The sequence below is a fragment of the Peromyscus maniculatus genome, chromosome 4 (genome assembly GCF_049852395.1).
Source record: "Peromyscus maniculatus bairdii isolate BWxNUB_F1_BW_parent chromosome 4, HU_Pman_BW_mat_3.1, whole genome shotgun sequence".
NCBI lineage: Eukaryota > Metazoa > Chordata > Mammalia > Rodentia > Cricetidae > Peromyscus > Peromyscus maniculatus.
Genome location: NC_134855.1, coordinates 107,180,046 through 107,202,741, shown reverse-complemented (window position 1 = coordinate 107,202,741; position 22,696 = coordinate 107,180,046). Strand labels below are relative to the sequence as shown.

General features: G+C 43.3%; 1 protein-coding gene and 1 long non-coding RNA gene across 2 annotated transcripts; one reads left to right on the top strand and one right to left on the bottom strand.

The window, feature by feature from the left end:
• Window positions 1-8,769: 8,769 nt before the first annotated feature.
• Il1a (interleukin 1 alpha) lies at window positions 8,770-19,541 on the top strand. The gene is made up of 7 exons (XM_076570622.1): window positions 8,770-8,916; window positions 9,563-9,617; window positions 10,719-10,767; window positions 11,989-12,211; window positions 14,086-14,259; window positions 15,702-15,823; window positions 18,231-19,541. The coding sequence occupies exons 2-7, from the start codon at window positions 9,571-9,573 to the stop codon at window positions 18,417-18,419; spliced, it is 804 nt and encodes a 267-aa protein (XP_076426737.1). The 5' UTR covers window positions 8,770-8,916; window positions 9,563-9,570; the 3' UTR covers window positions 18,420-19,541.
• LOC143272988 (uncharacterized) lies at window positions 12,075-21,770 on the bottom strand. The gene is made up of 3 exons (XR_013050752.1): window positions 21,538-21,770; window positions 18,922-18,976; window positions 12,075-12,578 (listed from the first exon to the last, which is right to left on the bottom strand). It is a non-coding gene; the product is annotated as an uncharacterized LOC143272988 (long non-coding RNA).
• Between the last annotated feature and the right edge of the window lie 926 nt (window positions 21,771-22,696).

The window sequence follows — 22,696 nt, the reverse complement described above, 5'->3', positions numbered from 1 at the left end:
CTAGAGAGGACCCAAAGGCGACCAACACTAACTCACAAGCACAGTCTAATGCGATGCTTCCAAAACCCTGGGAGGAATTACTAGAGCAGTTTTGCAAGTGAGGCAACCCAAGCTCTGAAAGGTGAGCAGCTTACCCATAACCACACAGTAGGAGACACAAATGCCTCCAGCCTTACTCACCCGGTTTCCTCAGCCTGGAATGGCCATTCTCCGTTATGCAAATCCAAGTTCCCAAGCTAAATGGCAGCTTCAGGTAGCTTCCCTGAAGGCTTGCCGGAACTTCTTCCCACTCCGTGAGCTTCCGGCACTCCCTCCCTGCCCGCTTCTGTCTGTCCTGCTCCTCTATTCTCCTCACCTCCCCTTCTTCCCAAAACTTAAAAACAGCCGGGGCTCTTTGTCGCTTCTTTTCCCACAGCTGTCCTCCAGCTTCGCTGTTGACTGAGCCACGGAGCAAGGCATCTACCAGGCTGACTGTACAGTGCTCCCCAGGAACACCTGCCCAGGACTCACATGGCTCCACTCCGGAGGCCAAGCTCTGTAGCTCTGCTCCTCTTTCAAGAGAACCACGGTACCTTTGAGTAACCCTGGATAGGATGAAATATGCCCTCTAGGCGCTAAAACCCACCAAAGAAAGAAAGCAAAAAAGAGAGTTAAAAGCATATTCCCCTCCCTTGGATATTTGTTTTCTTATTAAAATACTTTAAAACTCATCCAGAGTTTCAGTCTTGGGAACATAAACTCCTTTTCCTTAAGGGTTATGAAGAGCCCTGATGGTCTTTCATATATGTGAGGCTTTCTTGAAAGCAAGACTGATTAATCAATGACCTTTTCACAGTCATGGTAGAAATGCCAATTCCTTCTAACTTGTCGGCAACTATCATATACACCTATGCTAAGATAGGATTTATTTCTGTTTCATTTAGGAGTCAATATATCGTTTGCCATTGAAATCAAAAGGACAAAGGCAGAGAGAACTCAGCACGCATCTGTGATTTGGCTGTGCATGAGACAATTAAAGATTTTCAAGGGAAAGTAATGGTCTGGAAAGGGACACTATGCCACCAGACACAGTATTTCAGGAACACAAGGGAGCCATTGCAGAATATGGTCATGTTCAGGGTCATCGTGAAGTCTGGAATGGACAACCAGTGCTAGAATACTCCAAGTAACTATCCATTCCAATCTTCCACCTCATAAATAAGGGAAGCCCTGAGAAGTGTGAAAATTGTTTAAGGTCTTAAGTGGCCAAGAGCAAAGTCATGATGAAGCTCTGCCTGGCAGGCCACACTGTGTGCCACACCTGCTGAGCTCACCCTGCACCCCAGGCCACACTGTGTGCCACACCTGCTGAGCCCACCCTGCACCCTAGTTGGTTCAGTTGGAGGTTCATCATCTTCAGCCAACAGTTCACATCAGAAAAACAGGAAGGAGAGAGCCACACACTGGGCACAGGATTGTTGGCATGCATAAAAAGTCATATTAGAGCCTTATATCTCTCTTTATTATAAATACCTTGAGGTCTGGGGGAACAGCTCAGTGGATAAAGTACTCATCACTCAAGCATAAGGACCTGAGTTTGAACCCCCAGAACCCATATAAAGTAGCACATGTATGTAACCTCAGCTCTCCTACAGCAAGATGAGAGAGGCCACAGGTGAATCTCTGGAAGTTCACAGGCCAGCTAGCCAGGAGTACACAGGAACAAAACAAGAAAAGAGATGCTGTCTCAAAATAGGCAAAAGGAGAGGACTGACTCCTGAGGTGGCCCTCTGGTCTCTTACAGGCATGTGGTAGCACTCACATGCACACACGTGTGCACATGTGAACACACACACATACATACACACACACACTCGCGTGCAGGAATGCATTATACATACATACAAATGTTTAAATATGTTTAAAAAAACTATAAAGCACTACATAAGCATTAGGTTATTTTATTGTTTGCCTGGCCTATTAACACAATATTACCAACTTTATTATCATCCACTTTGTTCTCACAGCAAGTTTATCTTTACATCTGAAATCCTAATCTAGCCTCACTGTAAGCATCTAATTAGGATGTTGAGTTGTCTTACTGGAAAATCCCTCTCCCAGAGGGCAGAGAGCATTAAAGGAAGAATGCTAATGTAGACACGATGCTGTCCAAGATGAAATTGATTGTGTGAGAGAGGAATTTTGAGAGAATATATGTCATCCTGGTCTGTGGTAAAGAAGAGGGTGAGACACACAGCATTAGTCAGAATAGGTCTGGTTTTACCACAGAAACAAACTGAAATCTCAGTGATTTGCCAAAACTGGAGCTGTGTTTCTCACGCGAAGTCGAGCGCAGGTGTTCTAGGCTCATGCCTTTGCCACGGCCGTATCTGCAACACATGACTTCCTGCATCGGGGTTGCTGCATCGGGGACGCTGAGTGTGACGAAGGCCCGTGCTGGCCCTCCTTACATCAGCAGAACAGCAGTCACTTCCTGCTCACCGGAGTTTTCCATGTGTCCTCAATCTAACTGCAAAGGAGACCAGGAAGACAGACATTCATCAGGCAATCCCACACATGAGCAGATGGATACATTTAGTCAGCAATTAGCTACCGCACATTGATTCCAGAAAAGCAAACATCAAAAGATTTTAGAGTATCCCAATTATCTAAAAAAGAATTTACATAGGCCTTAGAGACATAAAGGCTTGAAGAAATAACACAAAAATAAGTAGTAATTACTCCTAATTACTACATTTCTCGTGGGCTTTATTTTAGTCTTTTTTATGTATTTCTCCAACACAGAAATATTTAATAACAAAGATTTTAATCATACTACTTTTTTTCATTGAGAAACACATTCAAAATAATCCTGACTCCAATGAGGAAAAGACTCAAAAGGAAAGAAATGCCCTTTTGATCAGAAGATCACAATTAGCGCAGAAGAGGAAAAGGCAGAGACAGGTCCAGACACAAGGGTTGCCACACAGGAAGCCTGCTGATGAGCTCATTTCTGAAGGGCATCGACAGAAGGCAAGGAAGAGGCAAAGCCTCATTACTCAGCATCTCCAGAGGTGAGAGAAAGGGAATTCAGAAACAGAAAGCATCCGTGAGGGAAGGAATGGACTGAGGCCGAGGGAAGGGGTCCCAGCCAGCCAGCTCCCCGGTGATTCCATGACTGAACTTCATCCGTGTGTGTCCCTCCTGCCGCAGACTTCTGGATCTCCCATCACCTCCAAGCCAGGGCCGTCCCTCTGCTCCTGGGCGGGCAGAACATCTTAGTCCTACACACCTTTGAGTTCAGGTAGAAAGAGTGCTCTTGACACACGTATAGACACATTGCCATCTCTCTAGGTACTGTTTTACAGCCTAGAAATAGTTCCCAAACTCGAAGCCGTTATCCTGTCAAAGGACAAAGCAAGCTGAGGATGCAGCTCGATGGGAGACGCTTGACACTGTGTGCAAGGAGACTCTGGCTCAACCCTGGCAGCGCAAAACAGCTCATGTGACCAAGAGGCAGAACTTGGATGTCTTCCACGAACCCTCCAGGAAAGACTTCCCGAGGGTTACACGAGGCCTTGCTGGTCTGGCCTCTGCTTTCCTCCCAGTCCTTGGTCCATGGCTCACCAGCTCATCCCCCGCCACCGGGAGCTCTGAGCTCCAGCCTTCATGACCTGCTTCCATCTACTTGACTCTCATAGCATCTGGTTAGTCCAGAATGTTCCCTTCCTCTCCCCCAACTGAGTAACCCTCTCCAAGACTAACTAGTGCCTCTATTTCATACTTTTATGACACTTAACCTCGATGTGTAATTAAGTACGTGGGGTCAGGGGTCATCACTGGCTTCATTGTCAGCTTTCAGGAGATCAGAGACCATAGCTAGTTGTACTTGCTTGATGCAAAGTAAAAAGAGACAGGAAAAAAGTTCAGAAGTATTGTAGATTTCCTTCATTCTTTGTAACTCCTTTAAAAATCCGTGAGTGTGTGTGTGTGTGTGTGTGTGTGTGTGTGTGTGTGTGTGTGTGTGTGTGTGTGTTGACATGCATGTGGCTGCCCGTGGAGGCCAGAAGAGGATAGATTTCCTGGAGCTGGAGTTACATGTGGTTGGAGTTACAGGTAGTTCTGAACCACCCAACATGGATGCTGGGAACTGAACTTGGGTCCTCTGGAAGAATAGTAAGTGCTATTAACCACTGAGCCATCTCCCTGGCTTCCTGTAACTCCTCTTTTTAAAAACATTTTTGAATACCTATTTTATCCCCAAATCCATGATAAGCATTTTATTTACTTATTCCATTTGTTTGCTTGCCTAGATCTTGTGTATCCCAGGCTGACTTAAAACTTATTATATAGCAAAAGACCTGACCCTCCTGCCTCCAACTCCCCAGTCCTAGACTCACAGGCAGATGCTACCCCACCCAATTTTTCAGTGCTAGGAATCAAACCCAGGGCTTTGTGCATGCTAGGCAAGCATCTTGCTGAGCCACACCCCCAGCCCTGTAACCCCTTTTGAAGAGTGAGATGTCGTAGGAGAATTTACTTCTTGTCTTTCCCCCACTTCCCTGAAGAGCCTTGGTCCTTCAGAAGTAGAATGTTGTAGGGTGGAATCAAGAGCTGAGTTTTCATTTTATTTCCTGCTCTCATATGAAGCCTCCATGTAAGCCCAAGCTCTTTTAAGAGAGTTTAAAATAGGTGGTCTCCAAAGCATGTCCCCTGTAACACGTAACTCTAGGACTCCCTACAGACCAAGACAACCTAGAAAGAGTAAAACTCCACTTAAAAGAGAACCAGAAAACAGAGAGGGGGAGGGGGCAGGGAGAGAAAGAGCGAGAAAGGCAACATTAAGACATAGAGACAGCCTTGTGGTTGAGTGTAGACTCCCGTCTGAATCCCATTTCCGCAACCTGCTGAAGCTTGCAACCTCAGGCTAGTTACTTAACTTTGCTAGAACTATACTTCCTCTTCTGTAAAATGTGACGAGATTACCTCCTCTCTGATCTGATGAGAAGATTAAGTGAGATAATATATTCTTAAACCTAGAAGCTAATGGGGTTTTATGGACATCTTTCCTCCCGCCTAATTGTCGTGTAATTAAAAAGCAGATTAAAACTAAGTAAAGCATGAATGGAGACTGTAAAGCTCACTTGTCTCTTCATGTTTTATTCCTCTGACAGGCTTCATATCACCTGAAGAGAAACACACCCTCTGTTGAGGTCCACAAGCAAACAGTTAATTCCAGGACCCCTATGCCCTCACGAATAACAAACTCCGTAAGTGCTCATATCCCTGATAGAACATAACTTTGCACTCACATAACCTGTGTATAGCCCGCATATGCCTTGAATCATTTCTTATAATGCCCAGTGCAGTGTAAATGCTCTGTGAAAAGCCACTATACCGTATTGTTTACAGAGTGATGACAAGGAGAAAAGTCTGCACTTGTCCAATACAGACACTTCTCCTTCCCCCAGTCCCCGAGTGTTCCTGCCTACAGTTGGCTGAATCTAGGAATACAGAATCCGGGGACTCAGAGAGCCAAATTTACCCCCAGAAAAACTTAGAGTTGTGCTTCTCTCTGCATTCAAAGGATTTCTTTCACATCCAGGTATCATGCGCTAATTTTAAAGTGGATTCTAAAGGTGTTTGCATATGTTTCCCATCTTCATGGTACATTGGCAAGATCATGCCTGAGGTCACAGCCATACTCGACTGCCAATCATTACTCAATCATATCAAAGCCTTCCTTCCATTTCCAGGGTACCACAGAATGAAAGGAGATTTCGCTAGCAGAGAGAAAGGAGAAAATCTTCCTGATCTTTGGGGTTTGTTTGTTTGTTTGTTTGTTTGTTTTGTGTTGGAGAGTGTGTTGTGTGAGCACATGTATGTACACTTTATGTGCATGTGAGTACTGAGGCCGGGGGTTGATACCAGAAATCTTCCTCAGTCCCTCTTTCATCTTACTGTTTCAGACCCACAGCTTGCAGGTATGTTTAGTCGAGCTAGCCCAATTGCTCTAGATTCCCTCTCTCTACTTTCTGAGGCTGGAGTTACAAACAGGCTGCCATGGCCACCCAGCATTTCCATGGGTTGTGGGTATCTGAACTCTGGTCCTCTTGCTCTTCCAGCAATCGCTTTTAACTTTGAAGCCATCCCCCCGGCCCCAGACCATCTTTTATTTTTATAAAATCCTAGAATCACTAACGACAATGCATTTCAGCCCTGTCACTTGACAGCAATAGTGATAAAACATTCTAGGGTTCCAACTGCAAACGAGATCTGACCTGGCATCAGAATCCTGAGTCTCAAGTACAGGCTGTGTCTGTGTCTCAGTTTCTATGACCTTCACTTCCCTCCTTCCAAGGTCGTCGGCCACATAAGGAGACAGAAAGGGCCACTGTATATGTGCAGTTGGAGGCTGGCATGCGTGTGAGCACTTTGTGAACCATAAGGCAGTTGTCACAAGAAAAGCATCACCAAGGTCCTTTGGGTCCTTAGGATAAGTGTGATGGGACATGGCTGTGCCTATAAGCCCAGCACTCAGGTTGCTGAGGCAGGATAAGCAAAAGTTTGAGAATGAACTCGAACTCGGATGCATAGTGAGACCCTGTCAAGAACAAAAGACGGGAGGGGGGGGGGATAAGATGGAGGGATGAAAGGAAGGAGAAAGAGACAGACAGATCCCTCAGAGTCATAGCATCTGGACTTACAAAGCATATTCGCCTACTGACACGCGTCACTTCACCTTGCATGCTTAATTTTGTAGCTCCTGAGGGGAAAATGTTAATGTACGGCAAAGCCTATGGTACAGAATGAGTGCACAATATTTTCCCTGGATTATTTAGAGAGCTCTGAGGCAAATACATGAGGCCTGGTAAAGCCCTCCCCAACACATTTCTCTCCCCCCCCCCTTCCCTAGAAGAGTTGATTTAGACACACTCGGTGTGCTCTCACAGGAGGTAAGCTCCCCACCAAAGGCGCTCTCACTCTCTGAGCTTCCTGCCCTGTCGATTCCCTTCAGGCCTCTTTCCAAGAAGATCACGTGGAAGAGGAGGGTTGAGAGAGACACTGACCCAAATTGGCTGTTTCTCAACCCGGCTCTCATCTGGTGAGTCCTCCACAGCCCAGGAATGAAAATGGAGCTGGGCTGGGTGTTGCTTCAGATGGTAGAAGCAAGGGTGCTTTCCTGGATTGCCAAAGGGGCAGGCGCTGTGCCTTGCTCTCAGAAACCAAACCGCTGCAGCGCCTCAGGAGTGGCCTTCACTCGAAAGTGTCTTCCCTGTTGAAGTCTTCTGAGCCCTGTTTTCGTAAGAAGTCTGTTTTCCTCTGTGAACTAAGGCATCGCGGTGATGACTATGGACTCCTCGAGTGACTGGAGCCATCATTAGTGTCGTTATTTGTGTTTGGTTGCATCTCCATAGCAGCCCACATTCCCGGTGCACCTTGCAATTGTTTCTTAGTGATTGTCCTCACGAGATTCCGGCGGGCCGAAGATGACAAGGTTAACGTTTTCTGTGTTGCCCGAGGGGGACTCAGGTAGGCAGAGATGTTAGCTGGCTGACATCGCTGCTCGTATAAGGTCTATTTCGAGACACCCACACTTTGGCTCCAGTCTGCTTTGATGCTTATTCTGCCTTCATTTATGATAGCACTCATCTTTGACTCCTGTTTATAAATACAACAAGAAGGGACAGGCTGGGCAACAGAATTGGAACTGGAGAGTCTCCATATGTAATAGAATCAATGAACGTTTGAACAGCTCCATTATTTATGGTTAAACAGGACCAGAGGGAATACTTCATACAAATCACACAAGCTACTTCACTCCTCATCCCATGCCTCTTTTATTCCCATGTTTCAGTGGCTTGCTTTTCTCTCTTTGCCATTTTTTGTCTTTCCTTGTCTACCACCCACTTCCTTTATTTAAAATCTAAGTGGCTTTACTGCCAACTAGGAAAGCTGAGACACTGATCTACTGAGAGTCTGGTGCTCTGCCATCTGAACTGGACTGGCCTCTGGGGACTGAAAATGTCTTTGCTAAAAGTGCCCAGGCATTGCTGATTCCATGTCATATGTAAGAATCCATACCTGCCTTTCCCACAGCCTCCACTCCTGAGCTGAGCCACTGTCCCAGCGGGGGCTTTGTCCCTGCCTGCATAAGTGGGGAGCTGTCTTCGCCCACCTCTGTCCTGTCTTTAGGTAGTGGGACAGGGTCACTTTTCCTAACATGGCTGAGCCTGGGAGTTCTCTCCTGAAGCTGCCATCTCTGTAGGAAATGTGTTGGCATTATTCAAAGGAGTAAGAGGACCTGGGTCTTTATGGTCAATGTCACTTCTGTTATCTCTGCCTCCTCTAACCAGAAGGCTGTCATTCCATACTCAGGCTGCTGACTTCTTCAAGCAAACCTTCCTCTTCAGAGGGGAGAGGGAAACCTCATTTTCCCTCAAATGTTATACCTTAGCTGCCAATTATCCTGCCCATCCACATTCAGTCCTGGGGCACAATAAACAATCCAGGTCAAGCACAAAGTGTACCCCTGAAACTCCCATCCTACTCAGTCTAGCCCTCTGATTTGAGGATTTCTGCCTTCTTCTTCCACCCGAAACTTTTAGAATCCTGGTGAGCTTCCTGCTGCTCTTCCCTTTTTGTAAGACATGTTTATAATCATCTGGAACAAGCAATAAACAGATGAATCAAGTCCACAGCCTGTGGAATCTTTGCAAAGAACATTATTACCGAGTATATAATCAGCCTTTTGGCCAGTATCAAGCAGAAACGAACATAGAGAGATACAGAGCAGAATCGTCTCATGTAAATTCCCAGTGACACACTCATGGCCACACCTACTTGAGATGATTATAAAAGACAGAGAAGCCTGACTCAGGCCTAAGTCTCCAGGGCAGAGAGGGAGTCACCTCATTGGCGCTTGAGTCGACAAAGGTATTGTCCTTACCGCGTCTGAGACTATGAAAATTGTCTTCTGTTTGCTCCTTGACTGTTTTCTCTCGAGGCACTTTCTGTGAGGCTGTGGTCTGTTCCTTTTTCTTTTGTTGTTCCTGATTTGGTGTGTGAGCTGGAATCACAGATTTCAGAGAAGAATTCTCTTTCTAGTGATAAGGAACTGAAGGGCAGCTGAACAGGATTCCTGTGAGGGAATCCATCAGGGCAGCTGAATCTCTTCCCGGAGATGGGAACTCCCTGCTGACAAAAAGAAGAAAGATCTGCAGGTCCCCATGCTGTGTCTCCCTTGCCTCTGTATAAGGCAGATATATAACTCAGATGGCTTTCATTATTTTCCTTATCCTAGCCACCTTTTACTGAACGCCTACTGTGTGTGATGGCATGGGCTGGACACAGAGAATACTGAGATAGGGAAAAGATTCTCAAACAAATGTACAAGCTAGTAGAGGAGAGCAAAGCACACACAAATAATGCAAGGGGGTATGAAGACGAACAGAGGAAATGCCGGGCGTGTGATAAGTCAGTCACTCATTGTAGTTTCTCAAGAAGAGCAAAGCGGGGTCACTCTCCTTGCAAGCATGGGGTTCAGAGGTGGGGAGCTGACAGTCACTGTGTTCTCTTGCAGAAGTCACGATGGCCAAAGTTCCTGATTTGTTTGAAGACTTGAAGAATTGTTATAGGTAAGAAACACATTCTACTTTCTGTGATTCACTAAATCTAACTAGGAGTTAAGTGATCGGCCAGTGGCTGTGTTGTCAGAGGCTCTGGAGATGTACACTGACCCTGAAGTCCAGGCAAGACCGGAGAAGACCCTGAAAGACAAAGCCTCCAACATGCTAAAATGGTATTTCATTGAGAGAAATGGAAATTATAGAAAACTATTTTTGAGGAATACAGACTCCTCTGTAATTTTATATCAACATCAGCTTAGGCACTCTGGGGAGTTTGTGTGCTGAGCTCCAGCAGCAGTTTTTAATGAACTGTTCGAGAGAGAATTCATTCTCGGGGGGACCCTGATCCCTGTCAAGCAGAGAAAACAGCTCTTGGGCACATGAACTCACAACCACAGTTAAACTTCACCCTGATAAACGAGCAGAGTTGAAATTCTAGAACATTCTTAACTAACACTATGTTCTTGTTGTTTACAACTAACATTAATGCTAATGAAGCTACAAAATATTTCTTGGCTACCGATGTTGTAACGTGAAATCTGTTTTAGCGAGTACGTGAAAACAGTGTATGACACGTGTGTCTGTGGAACTTCAGAAGTTCTCTTTTCATTCAAGGAGCTTCAGCCTTTCCTGAACTCTAATTAAGGCTCTTTGATTTATTAGTCATGCCTAGTTTTTACAGATAAAGCACAAAGCTGTTCTAATAATTACTAATTCCAAATTAGTGACAAACTAATTACTATGTGTGTAGACATGAATATATAGAAGTCTTTAACTTTTCAAAGAGTAGTGTCTGTGTGTGTGTGTGTGTGTGTGTGTGTGTGTGTGTGTGTGTGCATGTGTCTGTGTGTGTGTATGTTCATGTGCCCAAGTTACTGTAGAGCTGACTCTCCTCCTGACTGGGATCAAGTTCTCCTAAGAATGGAGTAACTCTTGAGCAACCACTAAAACCCATTGCTGTGTTGGAGCATTCAGACTCAAAAGTGCCTGGGTCTAAATCAGTATTCAGGAATGTTGTATTACCAAAGCTAATGTGGTTATTAAAATATGATGCCTAAACCACAGTAAAATGATGAACTAAAATACAGTCTCATTATATGTTTTTGACAGTGAAAATGAAGAATACAGTTCCGCCATTGACCATCTCTCTCTGAATCAGGTAAGCACATGATTATCATTCTTATAGATCTGGATTTTCTTTTTCTTTCTTTCTTTCTTTTTTTTTTTACACATTAGTTCATCTGCCAGAAAAGCACAATGAGGGTTGAGTATTATAAACTTTTGTTTCGCTCTCACTACAGGTCTAAAGTACATTTATTTATTGTTAGTGAGACCACTGGCCTCTCTCTACTAGTAATTAACTGCTGTTCTTCACGCTCATTGGCTCCTCCATTCAGAGAAGAACTACCTGAAGCCCCTAAGCACTTCTGGGCTCCTTCACAATGTTAATTTTGTCATCCTTAGCCAGTTGCTTCAATCCACCTCACCTGGAGTCTTATCTCCTAATGTGCAATGTGGACATCATTCTCTGACATTAACACCAGAGGCCAGAGATAGCCTGATAGCCCACAAAGCTGAGGTAGAGGAAGCCAGCTAAGAGAAAGAGAAAATGTTACACTCACTCACCAAGTTATTTTGTGTATCTGTGATACCGGTTTTAAAAACTGCTTCCAGAAGAACAGCCATACCAAAGACATCCATGGGGGCTCAAGCCCCCAGGGAGATCACCTCCTGCAGATGTTCAAGTCTCTTATATTGAGTGACCTTCTATTTGTATAAAATATGCATGCATTCGCAAATGACTTTAATTCATATCTGGGTGACTTAACCATACCTGCCACAATGCAAATGCTATGGGAATAATTGTTATACTTATGAGTCAGTGATTACATTATTTAGGAAGTAATGACAAAAAGATTCACATGTTCAGTACAGATGTCATTTCTTCTTAGAAAATATTTTGAATCTTAAAGTTGGTTGAATTTGAGCAGGCAATACAGACAGCCCAAAGTATTTTCTAAAATATTATGAGTACTCTCAAGTAGATGTCAGATCTCTTGATGGAAGGATCTCACCAGCAATCACGTGTTAACCTATTTCACTAAAATGTTTTATTTTTGAGCCTAAAGATGGGTGGAAAGACCTTCCCCCAGAATCATGTGGTTTCAGGGAAAGCCAAGAAAGGAAAAAAAGAAGGAATGGAGCGGGAGGGAAGGAAGGACCGTGAAGGGCAAGAGGCGAGGGAGGGATGAAGCATAGGTTGGTTCCCTACAGCCAGAATGGAGGTCACTCTCGCTAAGTCTGTAGGATACAGACCCTATAAAGAGTGCCATCCCAAGGTCAGAGGTAAGCTCTCAGGTGCCACTTCCCTTCCTCACAGAAGTCCTTCTACGATGCAAGCTACGTCTCGCTTCAGGAGAATTGCACAGACAAGTTTGTGTCTCTGAGAGGCTCCGAAACCTCAAAGATGTCCACCTTTGAGCAGAGTCTGATGGTGGCGGCAGTAACATCAAACCAGGGGAAGATCCTGAAGAAGAGACGGCTGGCCTTCGATCAGGCCTTTGCTGAAGAGGACCTGGAGGCCATGACCCATAATTTAGAAGGTAAGGGATAAAACACAACAAAATCCAATTTTCCGGTTTTAAGCAAAGAAAATAAAACCTGGAACCAAACAAGAAAGCAACCAGACATTAGCTCAGTAACTATAACAAAGAAAAATTAAATGCCGCTCTTCTCCAGAGGGGAGAGATCAATGGTAGCCTGAGTCCAGAACACTTACTCAAGGGCTCCTTTCTTGGCTATATTGTGAAGGTCACATAAAGGTCTTTGGTTGGAGAGAAAGCAGTCATCGTCCATTAGCTCATGACCTCTAGTGGGTGCCACCTCCTTAGTCATGTTCCTCAATCTCTCTGGACTTCAGTTCCCCATACTGTGAATAGAGATGACCAAGACTTACAGCTCACAGGGTTCCTGTAAAGATTAAATAAGCCAATACCTCTAAAACATTTAGACTAGAAGAATGCCTACTGTGAGGTCACCACCCAAGAAACGTCAGCCATTGGTGTTGCTCCCAGTGCCCTTGGAAATGCCACAACACTATTAAGTTATTGATGGCTGCACTTTCTGGAGGCTCCAAAACAGCCTTCCCCTCTCCTTCGCATATGAGGAAATGAGGCTCAGTCTCTACGTGGGAAACCCTCACAGCCAATTCAGTCCAGTCTGACTATGAGAACCCTGGGTTTTCTTTCATGTCTTTGCTATACATTCCTCCACAGGAAACATAAACCAAGTACTCATTTTAGTATAAAACCTAGGCAACAGTACCTCTCCGCCTAGAAAAATTTTTAAATAAAACAAAGTATAATAAAGAACTTTAGCACTCACTCATTTTTGTCCCTCAGATTTTAACTCTACCAACACCACGGAATGTTTCCTTAAAGTCTTTTGCACATACAGATGCATACAGATGCATACAGATGCATACAGATGCATACAGATGCACACAAGAGCAAACATGTCCAACATCATCATTGGTATACTACACACCATCTCACATCCAGCTTTTTCTCATTTAATATATTACAGACATTTTACAGGCAAATTTTTCAACACTGAAGTGACAGTGAACATCTATGTCAATATCTGTCACCATTCATTCCTTAGAATGGCATCCTAGAAGTGAAGTTAGTCAGAACCTGGAGATTCGTGAAATTACTCATACATACACTCTCCAAAAAGACAGTAGGTCTGAACCTTCAGTACATATATATGTAACATATGTATTATTTATAGATAATGGGGACATATCATTGTGGTATACAATTTTAACACATTTCCTTTCATCTTAGCATACATTCATCTGAAAAATATCGATTAGAAATACTGGTAGTCTTCCTTGTCACTTAGAAACCTGCTAACGGGGCCAGGCATGGTGCCTAACACCTTTAATCCCAGTAGGAGGCAGAGGCAGAAGAATCTCTGTGAGTTCAAGACTATTCTTGTATATAGAGTGAATTTCAAGCCAACCAGAGTTCCATAATAAGAAAAAAGAAAAGAAAGGAACTAACAAAAAATTTAAAAGTTTCTCAAGAACTCTTGTAAAAAGTAAAATAAAATTATTGCTTGATGAATTGGTTTACCAAAAAAAAGAAGAAAGGAAGGAAGGAAGGAAGGAAGGAAGGAAGGAAGGAAGGAAGGAAGAAAGAAGGAAGGAAAGAAAGAAAGACAGGAAAAGAAACAGAAAGAGAGAGAGAAAGAAAGAAAGAAAGAAAGAAAGAGAACCATAATAATAATAAAAAAAAAAAAAACCCTAGCTGGAATCAAGCCTTCTGCTGATTGATTTCAACTCTGGCTGTTCCACCAGGATCAGCTACCCCTACAGTCCCTCTCAGAACTACATCTGATGCTTGTATTAGCATGTATATGTCATCTATGTTTTTAAAGAGGCAATAACCTGACCTTGTGATAATGATTCTAGAGACCATCCAATCAGATTCAGCACCTCACATCTTCCAGAGTAATGTGAAATACAGATTGCTAAGGCTTGTCAAGCATGAGTTTGTCATGAATGATCCTCTCAATCAAAACATCTACCTGGATGCGGACAATGTACATCTCAAGGCTGCTTCGTTAACTGACCTGCAACATGAAGGTACATGGGCACCTTGGCACTCTCCCCTCCTTGGGTTTCTTTGCTTCTTTCAAACTTTCTGCTTTCAAAGCACAAACTTACCTACATCCCTGGCTTTGTACACTTCTTCTAGAATAGAATGAAGCACCCCACCCCCACCAAGAATCCCTGAAAAGGACAGAATGTCACCCAAATCTTTGAGTTCCACCAGAGAGCAGTTTCCTACCTGAGCTCACTACATGGGACAGAGAGCTTTCTGATGTACCATCTCTTTGGTGCTTGTAGACATTCTCAACAAGACCTCCCCATTCTAATTTTAAAGAAGAGAAAACCGAGCATCACAAATGTTAATGACTTACCCAGAAGTTAACAAGGCGCAGTCAGTCACTATCTGTTAGAAAGCTGATGATCAAACTTACAACTCACTTTCAGCTAGGAAGAGCTTGCTAAAGTGACGGGAAAGCCAAACAGCCCCTAACTGCAATGGGATCTGAAGGACAAAATTCAGTGTCCAAAAGTCTTGTTACACAGATCCAGCTTCCATAATGAACCTGTTTTAGATGCGGAATGCATCATCAATATGCAAAATTCTTTTTTAAAGAGCCACAGCAGCAACTTTATAGTAAGTAGGCAGGGTTCTTTCTGATTAGAGACAATGTGCACACCACTTACCATGCTTTCTACTCTATGACATTTGCAAATTGTTGTGTATCCTATTTCCTACTTAAACCATACACTTTTCCCCACGTATTAACTTAGTCTATGAATTTTCTACACACACACACACACACACACACACACACACACACACTTGCTTTTTGGTGTAAGAGATCAAACCCAAGCCAAATACACAGTAAGCAAGTGGTCTTTCACTGACCACAACTCCTGCCCCTGTGATTCCTCTTGTTTACATTTCTAGTGGTACTAGAGAAGTTAGTCATTTTACTATGCTGGACGTGTGTGTGTGTGTGTGTGTGTGTCTGTCTGTCTGTCTGTCTGTGTCTGTGTCTGTGTGTGTGTGTGTGTGTGTGTGTGTGTGAGAGAGAGAGAGAGAGAGAGAGAGAGAGAGAGAGAGAGAGAGAATCTTCTTAGATTCCTCCATTTTAAGCCATTAGGAACTCATCTCATAGACCAACAAATGTCAAGGTCTTATTCCACTATTTTAACTACAAGAGCTTTAGCAAGAATTTGGTCCTTAAGCATTCTACTCAAATAGAAAGCTTTAGAAACATTATTTACAGCCGCAGGCATTGTAAAGGATACAACAATGTATAAAATCCCACTCGACCTCCACAAATAAATATCGTGTATTCATTTACACCATAGTTGGGGACCTGATTTTACACACACACACACACACACACACACACACACACACACACACACACACATCTACCTAAACACCTCTTTTTATGTTTAAAAAAGCAGTGGACTGACTTTCTTTCTGGCTTTTTCTTTGACAGTAAAATTTGACATGTATGCCTACTCATCAGGAGACGACTCTAAATATCCTGTTACTCTAAAAATCTCCAATACTCAGCTGTTCGTGAGCGCTCAAGGTGAAGACGAGCCTGTGTTGCTGAAGGTCAGTTGACTTCCACCTCAAACTTGCCCTCACTTGCCTCCCACTGTTGTGAACGATCATAGGAAGCAGACGTCCCCCCCCCCAGGGTGACCTGCCACTGTCACTACACGCTCACCCCTCCCTCCCTGACTATGTTCACCTCCCACCCCAGAGCATCCATTTGTTCGTCTATCTTTACTGACATCTACCATCTGACGTGCATGGATGGTCGTGGGCATTACAACAATGGGCGAGCCCACTGAGATCAGAGAGGATAAACCACTTGCCAACACATGTGACGTCAAAAGCTAAGAGCCGCAACACTCAAACCTTAGCGTTCTCACTCCAGTGGTCCACTGGTAATACTATTGTCTCTCATCCCGTCCCCATGTTCTCTACAGCCATCTCCCTCAAACATACACACACATAACACACACACACACACACACACACACACACACACACACACACACACCACACACACACACCACACACATACCACACACATACCACACACACACCACATACATACCACACACATACCACACACACACCACATACATACCACACACACCACACACACACACCACACACACCACACACACATATCACACACACACACACCACACACACATATCACACACACATAACACACACACCACACACACACACACACACACACACACACACACACACACACATTTAAGCATTAGACACTTTTACTATGGAGAAAAATATGACTCTCATTTAGTAAATGTATAATCCAATGCTTCCAGTTTCCACCTAAAATGTATGTGGGCACGTGTATTTCTCTGTCTGAATCAAATGAAATGAAAGTGTCACCCACTAAGTAGGGCAGTAGCTTCATTCATGAATTCATTCAACAAGCTATTATTTACCGAGAGCCTTCTCTTTTTCAAGCACAGCATTAAGCTATGGAGAATGGCAAGCCAATTCCCTAACCTTATGGGACATAGTACTTTAGTACACAGACAACAGATAAGTCAGAGAGTCAACAACAAAAAGGTAAATGTTGGACAGAAAATGAACAAGGTACTAAGAGAGAAAAATGGCAAAGTGTTATTTAGAGGGAGGGACAAGAGCAGAGCTCCCTGAGAGACAAGACCAGCTAATAAGACGTCAGGACGGGTCATCCTACACCTCTTAGAATCTGAGTTCCCTAGATCTCCATCCATGAGTCCACAGGCCAGCTCCAAGGGTCAGCGAGCACTCCTGTATATTTGATATACGGTTGAAAGGCACTAAAGGTTGCAGACAGTGCAGGGTGCTGGTACCAGTTACATTTTGTAAATGGATGATGGTCTAGAAGGAAAGCATTAGCAAAAGCAGAAAGCTCAGCTGGGAAGTTAGAGGTGAAGTGTGGGGAAGAATAAGGTGGGCACACAGAAGGGAGCAGACCTTGTAGAGTCGTCTGGAGGCAGAACAGCCAAAGGAAAGGGTAAAAGCAGGAGATGAACAGGTCTGAAGAGTACTGTTCTTGCTGATGTTGACACCCCAAGGAAGCTGATCTGGCTATTTACTTGTAGATTTGCGGATTAAAAAGAGTACAAAAGGGAGTTTTAACAAACAGAATTTGAAGTGTATTTTTCCATGAATGTTATTTATTGTTAGAGTTTATTCAGAGTCAAAGGAAGAGGACAGTCTTAAAAGGTTGTGTTCAACAGTCAGCAATTAATCTATCAGGGAAGCATTGTGGGGTTTCAGTTATTTGGTTTTTTTTAGGGGGAGGGGGGTATGGTTAACTTTCAGATTTTTACTGAAATACAAAGATAAATATCATCTCTATGCTCTACCGCTTCCAGAAAGGTGTAGTTTGTATGCTTGGGGGTCAGAATGTTGGGAGGTCTTAGAATCATCCGTGTTCAGATTTGGTGAGAGTACCCTGTGCCCGCATTAGAGACAGGATACACACATGCAGTGTTTCACCCCGCTTGTCTGGATACAGGGAGATGCTGGCATCATTGACAGTCTTCATGATTCATTTAGATTTCTCTCCCATTAACTAAAGAAATCAGCTTTTATGAGTAGTCTGGACTATACATCGAATAGGCATGTGGTAAATGTTTGTTGAGTGAACAAATGAAGGAGTGGATCATATCTGAGTCAGGCTTCTAGAGTGCTATTTTTCATGAAGGCCAGACACCAGAGGGTTGTTACACCCCAGTTTTTTTTTTTTTTTTTTTTTTTTTTTTTTGGTTTTTCGAGACAGGGTTTCTCTGCGTAGCTTTGCGCCTTTCCTGGAGCTCACTTGGTAGCCCAGGCTGGCCTCGAACTCACAGAGATCCGCCTGGCTCTGCCTCCCGAGTGCTGGGATTAAAGGCGTGCGCCACCACCGCCCAGCTCAACACCCCAGTTTTTTACCAACACCTTCTTATGTACTAACAGAATTCTGTTTTGCTTATCACAGGAGATACCTGAAACACCAAAAGTCATCACAGGGAGTGAGATCGACCTCATTTTCTTCTGGAAAACGGTCAACTCTAAGAACTACTTCACATCAGCTGCCTATCCAGAGCTGTTCATTGCCACAAAAGAACAAAGTCGGGTGCACCTGGCAAGGGGGCTGCCCTCGATGACAGACTTCCAGATACCATAAGAGCAGCCTTATTTCTGGAGTCTACTGACTCGAGAAGTGCTGACAATCTGTATGTACCATGTACAGGAAGGTTCTTCACCCTGAGTCACCTGCCCAGCATGTGCTGAGCCTTTGTAATTCTAAATGAATGTTTACCCTCTTTGTGAGAGAAGAGCAAAGCCTAATGCAATCAACCCCGACATATAAGGTTGTTATTTAAAGAGCACCCTATACTTTGCACAGTACTAATCCCTTTAATTATTATTCTTCAGGACATTCTTAGGAGGAACAGAGCTGTTGTGATCAAAAGACTCTACCCATATTACAGATGGGTTAACTACAGCATAAAAAAAAAAAACTAAAAACCACACTTAATAGCAATTGGAATGAGAATCCACAGACCCATGATGTCAATCTAACTGTGTGCCTTCTGCTTCCAAATTGCTGATTGAGTAGGATAAAGTTATAAAAAGTTTAACTATCATTTTCAAAAGGAAGGGGACAATAGCTACATCTTTCCTACCTCAGTGGGTTTTATTCCAATGAGATCATTTGGATGAAATCCTCCTGTAACAAACCTCAAGAAGAAGACAGAATGTTGAATGTTATTTTTAAGTTATTTTATATATGTATTTATAAATATATTTATGATAATTATATTATTTATGACACATCCTTAAATCCTCTGAGCTTGACCAGTATCCTCAGCAGTACGGTGTTCTAGGTAGAATCAGTTAGCTGTAGCTGCTCCAGAACACCATGCTGTAGACATTATGCTTTTTCCACAGCCATGAAGTTCTCTCTACATCCTCATTCTTGGGAGCCCTGTAATTAGACCACGAATCTGTATTGTTTACTTTGTTCATTTAAAATGATAATTGGGCCAGTCTTTCACCCTTCTGTCCCTAAAGCTATCTGCGTATTCTTACATCATTCAACCTCACCTGTAATTAAATCCAACACTCCAAAGATGGAAATATCTTAACTGTGACAACCACATCACTGTTACTTGAAGTTTCCTTTCTAGAATGTAATCAGTCTGGGTTTCAAATTTGTTCTCAAACCTCAGTGCCACATGACTATCAACAATAATAATCAGTACATTGTTGTTGATCATAATTAAATAAAACAAGTTTGAACTGATATATATTTATTTGTTATCTTTTTTGCTTGGGTTATGCAATGGGAAGGTTGTTTGTTGTCGGACTTTGTTTGGACTACCAGCTCCCAAATAATGACATGAGATTTCTTATTAATTATGAAAGGTTGGCCTTAGCTTAGGCTTGTTCCCAACTAGCTCTTATAACTTAAATTAACCCGTTTATATTAATCTATGTTCTGCCATGTGGCTCATTGCCTCTCCTCCATACTATACATCCTATCTCCCCATGTCTTGCTGATGAATTCCACCTCTCTTCTTCTCAAAGTTCCTATCTCTTCCTGGAAGTCCTGCCTATCCTCTCCTGCCTACCTATTGGCCATTCAGCTCTTTATTAACCAATTAGAAGGTGCCTTGGCAGAGACACATCTTCACAGTGTACAAAAAGATTATCCCACAACAATCGTTTTGCTTTTTTTTTTTTTTTTAATACTGTGAAGGGGTTGTTCTGTCATTTGCTGTCTTCGTTACCTGACTGTTAGGAACAACTGAGTAGACAGTCATATAACCCACTGCAGTTAGTGTCACTTTACAAAACCAGGTTCCCACACAGCTCTCAAGGAGATGTCTCCATCAAATCCCTCCCCGCAGAGTTCAGTGAACCCCGTGGATGTGTTGGCAGGAGTTGAGAAGACAGAGGGTATCAAGGACATTAGAACAAGGCCCTCTAAAACAACTGAACAAAGCTAACATAAATTCACAGAGACTGAAGAAGTAGTCACAGGGCCCACATGGGTCTGCACCAGGTCCTCTGCATAGGACCTGGTATTTTTGTAGGATTCCTGAATATGTAAACAAGTAGGTCTCTGATTCTTGTGCCTTCTCTTTGGGCTCTTTTATTTTTCTGTTGTCTTGTTTTGTTCAACTTTGATGAGTTTTGTTCTGTCTTCTTATCCTTTATGTTATGTTTCATTGTTATCTCAAAAATACATTTAAAAAATACATATTTCTGCCGGGCGGTGGTGGCACACGCCTTTAATCCCAGCACTCGGGAGGCAGAGCCAGGCGGATCTCTGTGAGTTCGAGGCCAGCCTGGGCTACCAAGTGAGTTCCAGGAAAGGCGCAAAGCTACACAGAGAAACCCTGTCTCGGAAAAAAAAAAAAAAAAAAAAAAAAAAAACCATATTTCATAGTTTTTCTTTCTTTTTTGTTAGCTGCCAGTATTCAAGATAGTACTAAAAATTATATCCCCAGGCTCAGTTAAAACATATAATACAGCCGGTTGGTGGTGGCGCATGCCTTTAATCCCAGCACTCGGGATGCAGAGCTAGGCGGATCTCAGTGAGTTCGAGGCCAACCTGGGCTACAGAGTGAGTTCCAGGAAAGGGGCAAAGCTACACAGAGAAACTCTGTTTCAAAACAAACAAATAAAACATATGTGTTCAGTGCATGTGTATGCTGACATCTGTCCATACAAACTCATACAAAGTACCATCAAAAACAAGTAGTGGTTTTATAGCAAACCAGAAGCTGCTTTCCTGTGGCCTAGTGAAGGAAAAACTCAGAATAAGAAATAATAAAACTACCTCAAAAAAAAAAAAAAGAAAGAAAGAAAGAAAAAGCAAAAGCCTTGGAAACTCACAAAGACTAGAATAGCTGAAATGCACAGTAACTCCTCACCTGTATCCTTGTATGTAATCCCAGTAAAACTCATTGGTCCACCAAGTTGGACTTTGGTGGTATCCTTATTTGGTCTGTCATGGAATCCCTATCTGAAGTGAGTAGACATGTGTGCTATGCCTCCCCAGGAAATGTTTTGCCATACAACAAAGGGATGTCAGGGTGTCAGACCCCATGGAACTGGAGTTACAGGCAGTTTTGAGTTGCCTAATATGAATACCAGGAACCAACTCTGGTTGCCTGCAAAAGCAGTACATGCTCTTAGCCCTGAGCCATCTCATCCCTTTTTATCATATTAAAAACAACAATAAATAACAAAAAGAACCCTTTTGTGATTTTTTTATTGCCCTTTAAACTCACCTAATTATTCTTATGCATAATGGTGATTCTTTCTTTCTTCCTTCCTTTCTTTCTTCTTTTTTCTATGATTCTTTTTTCTTTCTAGTGGGCTATTGTTAGCATTTTAACTTTACCTTATTGATGTTATTCTGTTTAAATAAGCTATTGTTTTCATGTTTTACTTCTATTCTTAGATTTATCTAATTTTGTTTTTCTAATTTTCTCATTATTGGGAAAATTTTTTTGTTCTTTTTTTTTTTTTTTTTTTTTTGGTTTTTCGAGACAGGGTTTCTCTGCGTAGCTTTGCGCCTTTCCTGGAGCTCACTTGGTAGCCCAGGCTGGCCTCGAACTCACAGAGATCCGCCTGGCTCTGCCTCCCGAGTGCTGGGATTAAAGGCGTGCGCCACCACCGCCCGGCTTGTTCTTTTTTTAAAAAAAAAAAAAAAAAAAAACTTTTCTAACCCTCCATAACATTCTTCTCCACGCCTCACCATCTTTTCTCTCTTTTCTTTAATCTCTGAATGTTTTTCTGAGAACATTTCCAGAAACAATTTGATCATGGCCTAATCAATGGAGTGATCCTTCAATGATTTTGTCATGTGATGGCCACCGGAAGGCAGAGAGGGCGGGATAACAGGAAATGAGCGCATTGTTGGGAACTGGTAAGAGGAGGGGGCCTAGTTGATGAACTAGATCTTTAGCAGGCTACATCACTGGGGGGGCTCTATCTTGCCCTGGCCTCTTCCTACACTCCTTCCTCTGCTTCCTGTCCACAAAGATGTAAAGAACAGCATCGGCCACACATTCCCTCTACCAGGATGCTCTGCCCAAGGGAAGAGACCAAGCAACCCTGAACTGAACCCTCTGAAACCGTAACTTGTTTCATTCAGGTACTTGGCCACAGAATGAAAACAATAACGACTGCGGACCAATTTCATTTGGCACGCTATTATTTGCAGCCAAAGCCAGCCTAACTGATACGGAGCATTGTTTCTCCCTGTCGTCCAACTGCCACAACTGTCCTTAGCCCAGATCCGGCTACAAAACAAGATCTACTCTGCGCGCCCGACTGCCAGCTCCGGCCTTAGCCACAGGATCCGGCCCTGACACACCGCCACGGAAGTGACCCGGCCACTGGGCCCACCTCTCGGAGCCTGGCCCCGCCCCCACACGATCCTCC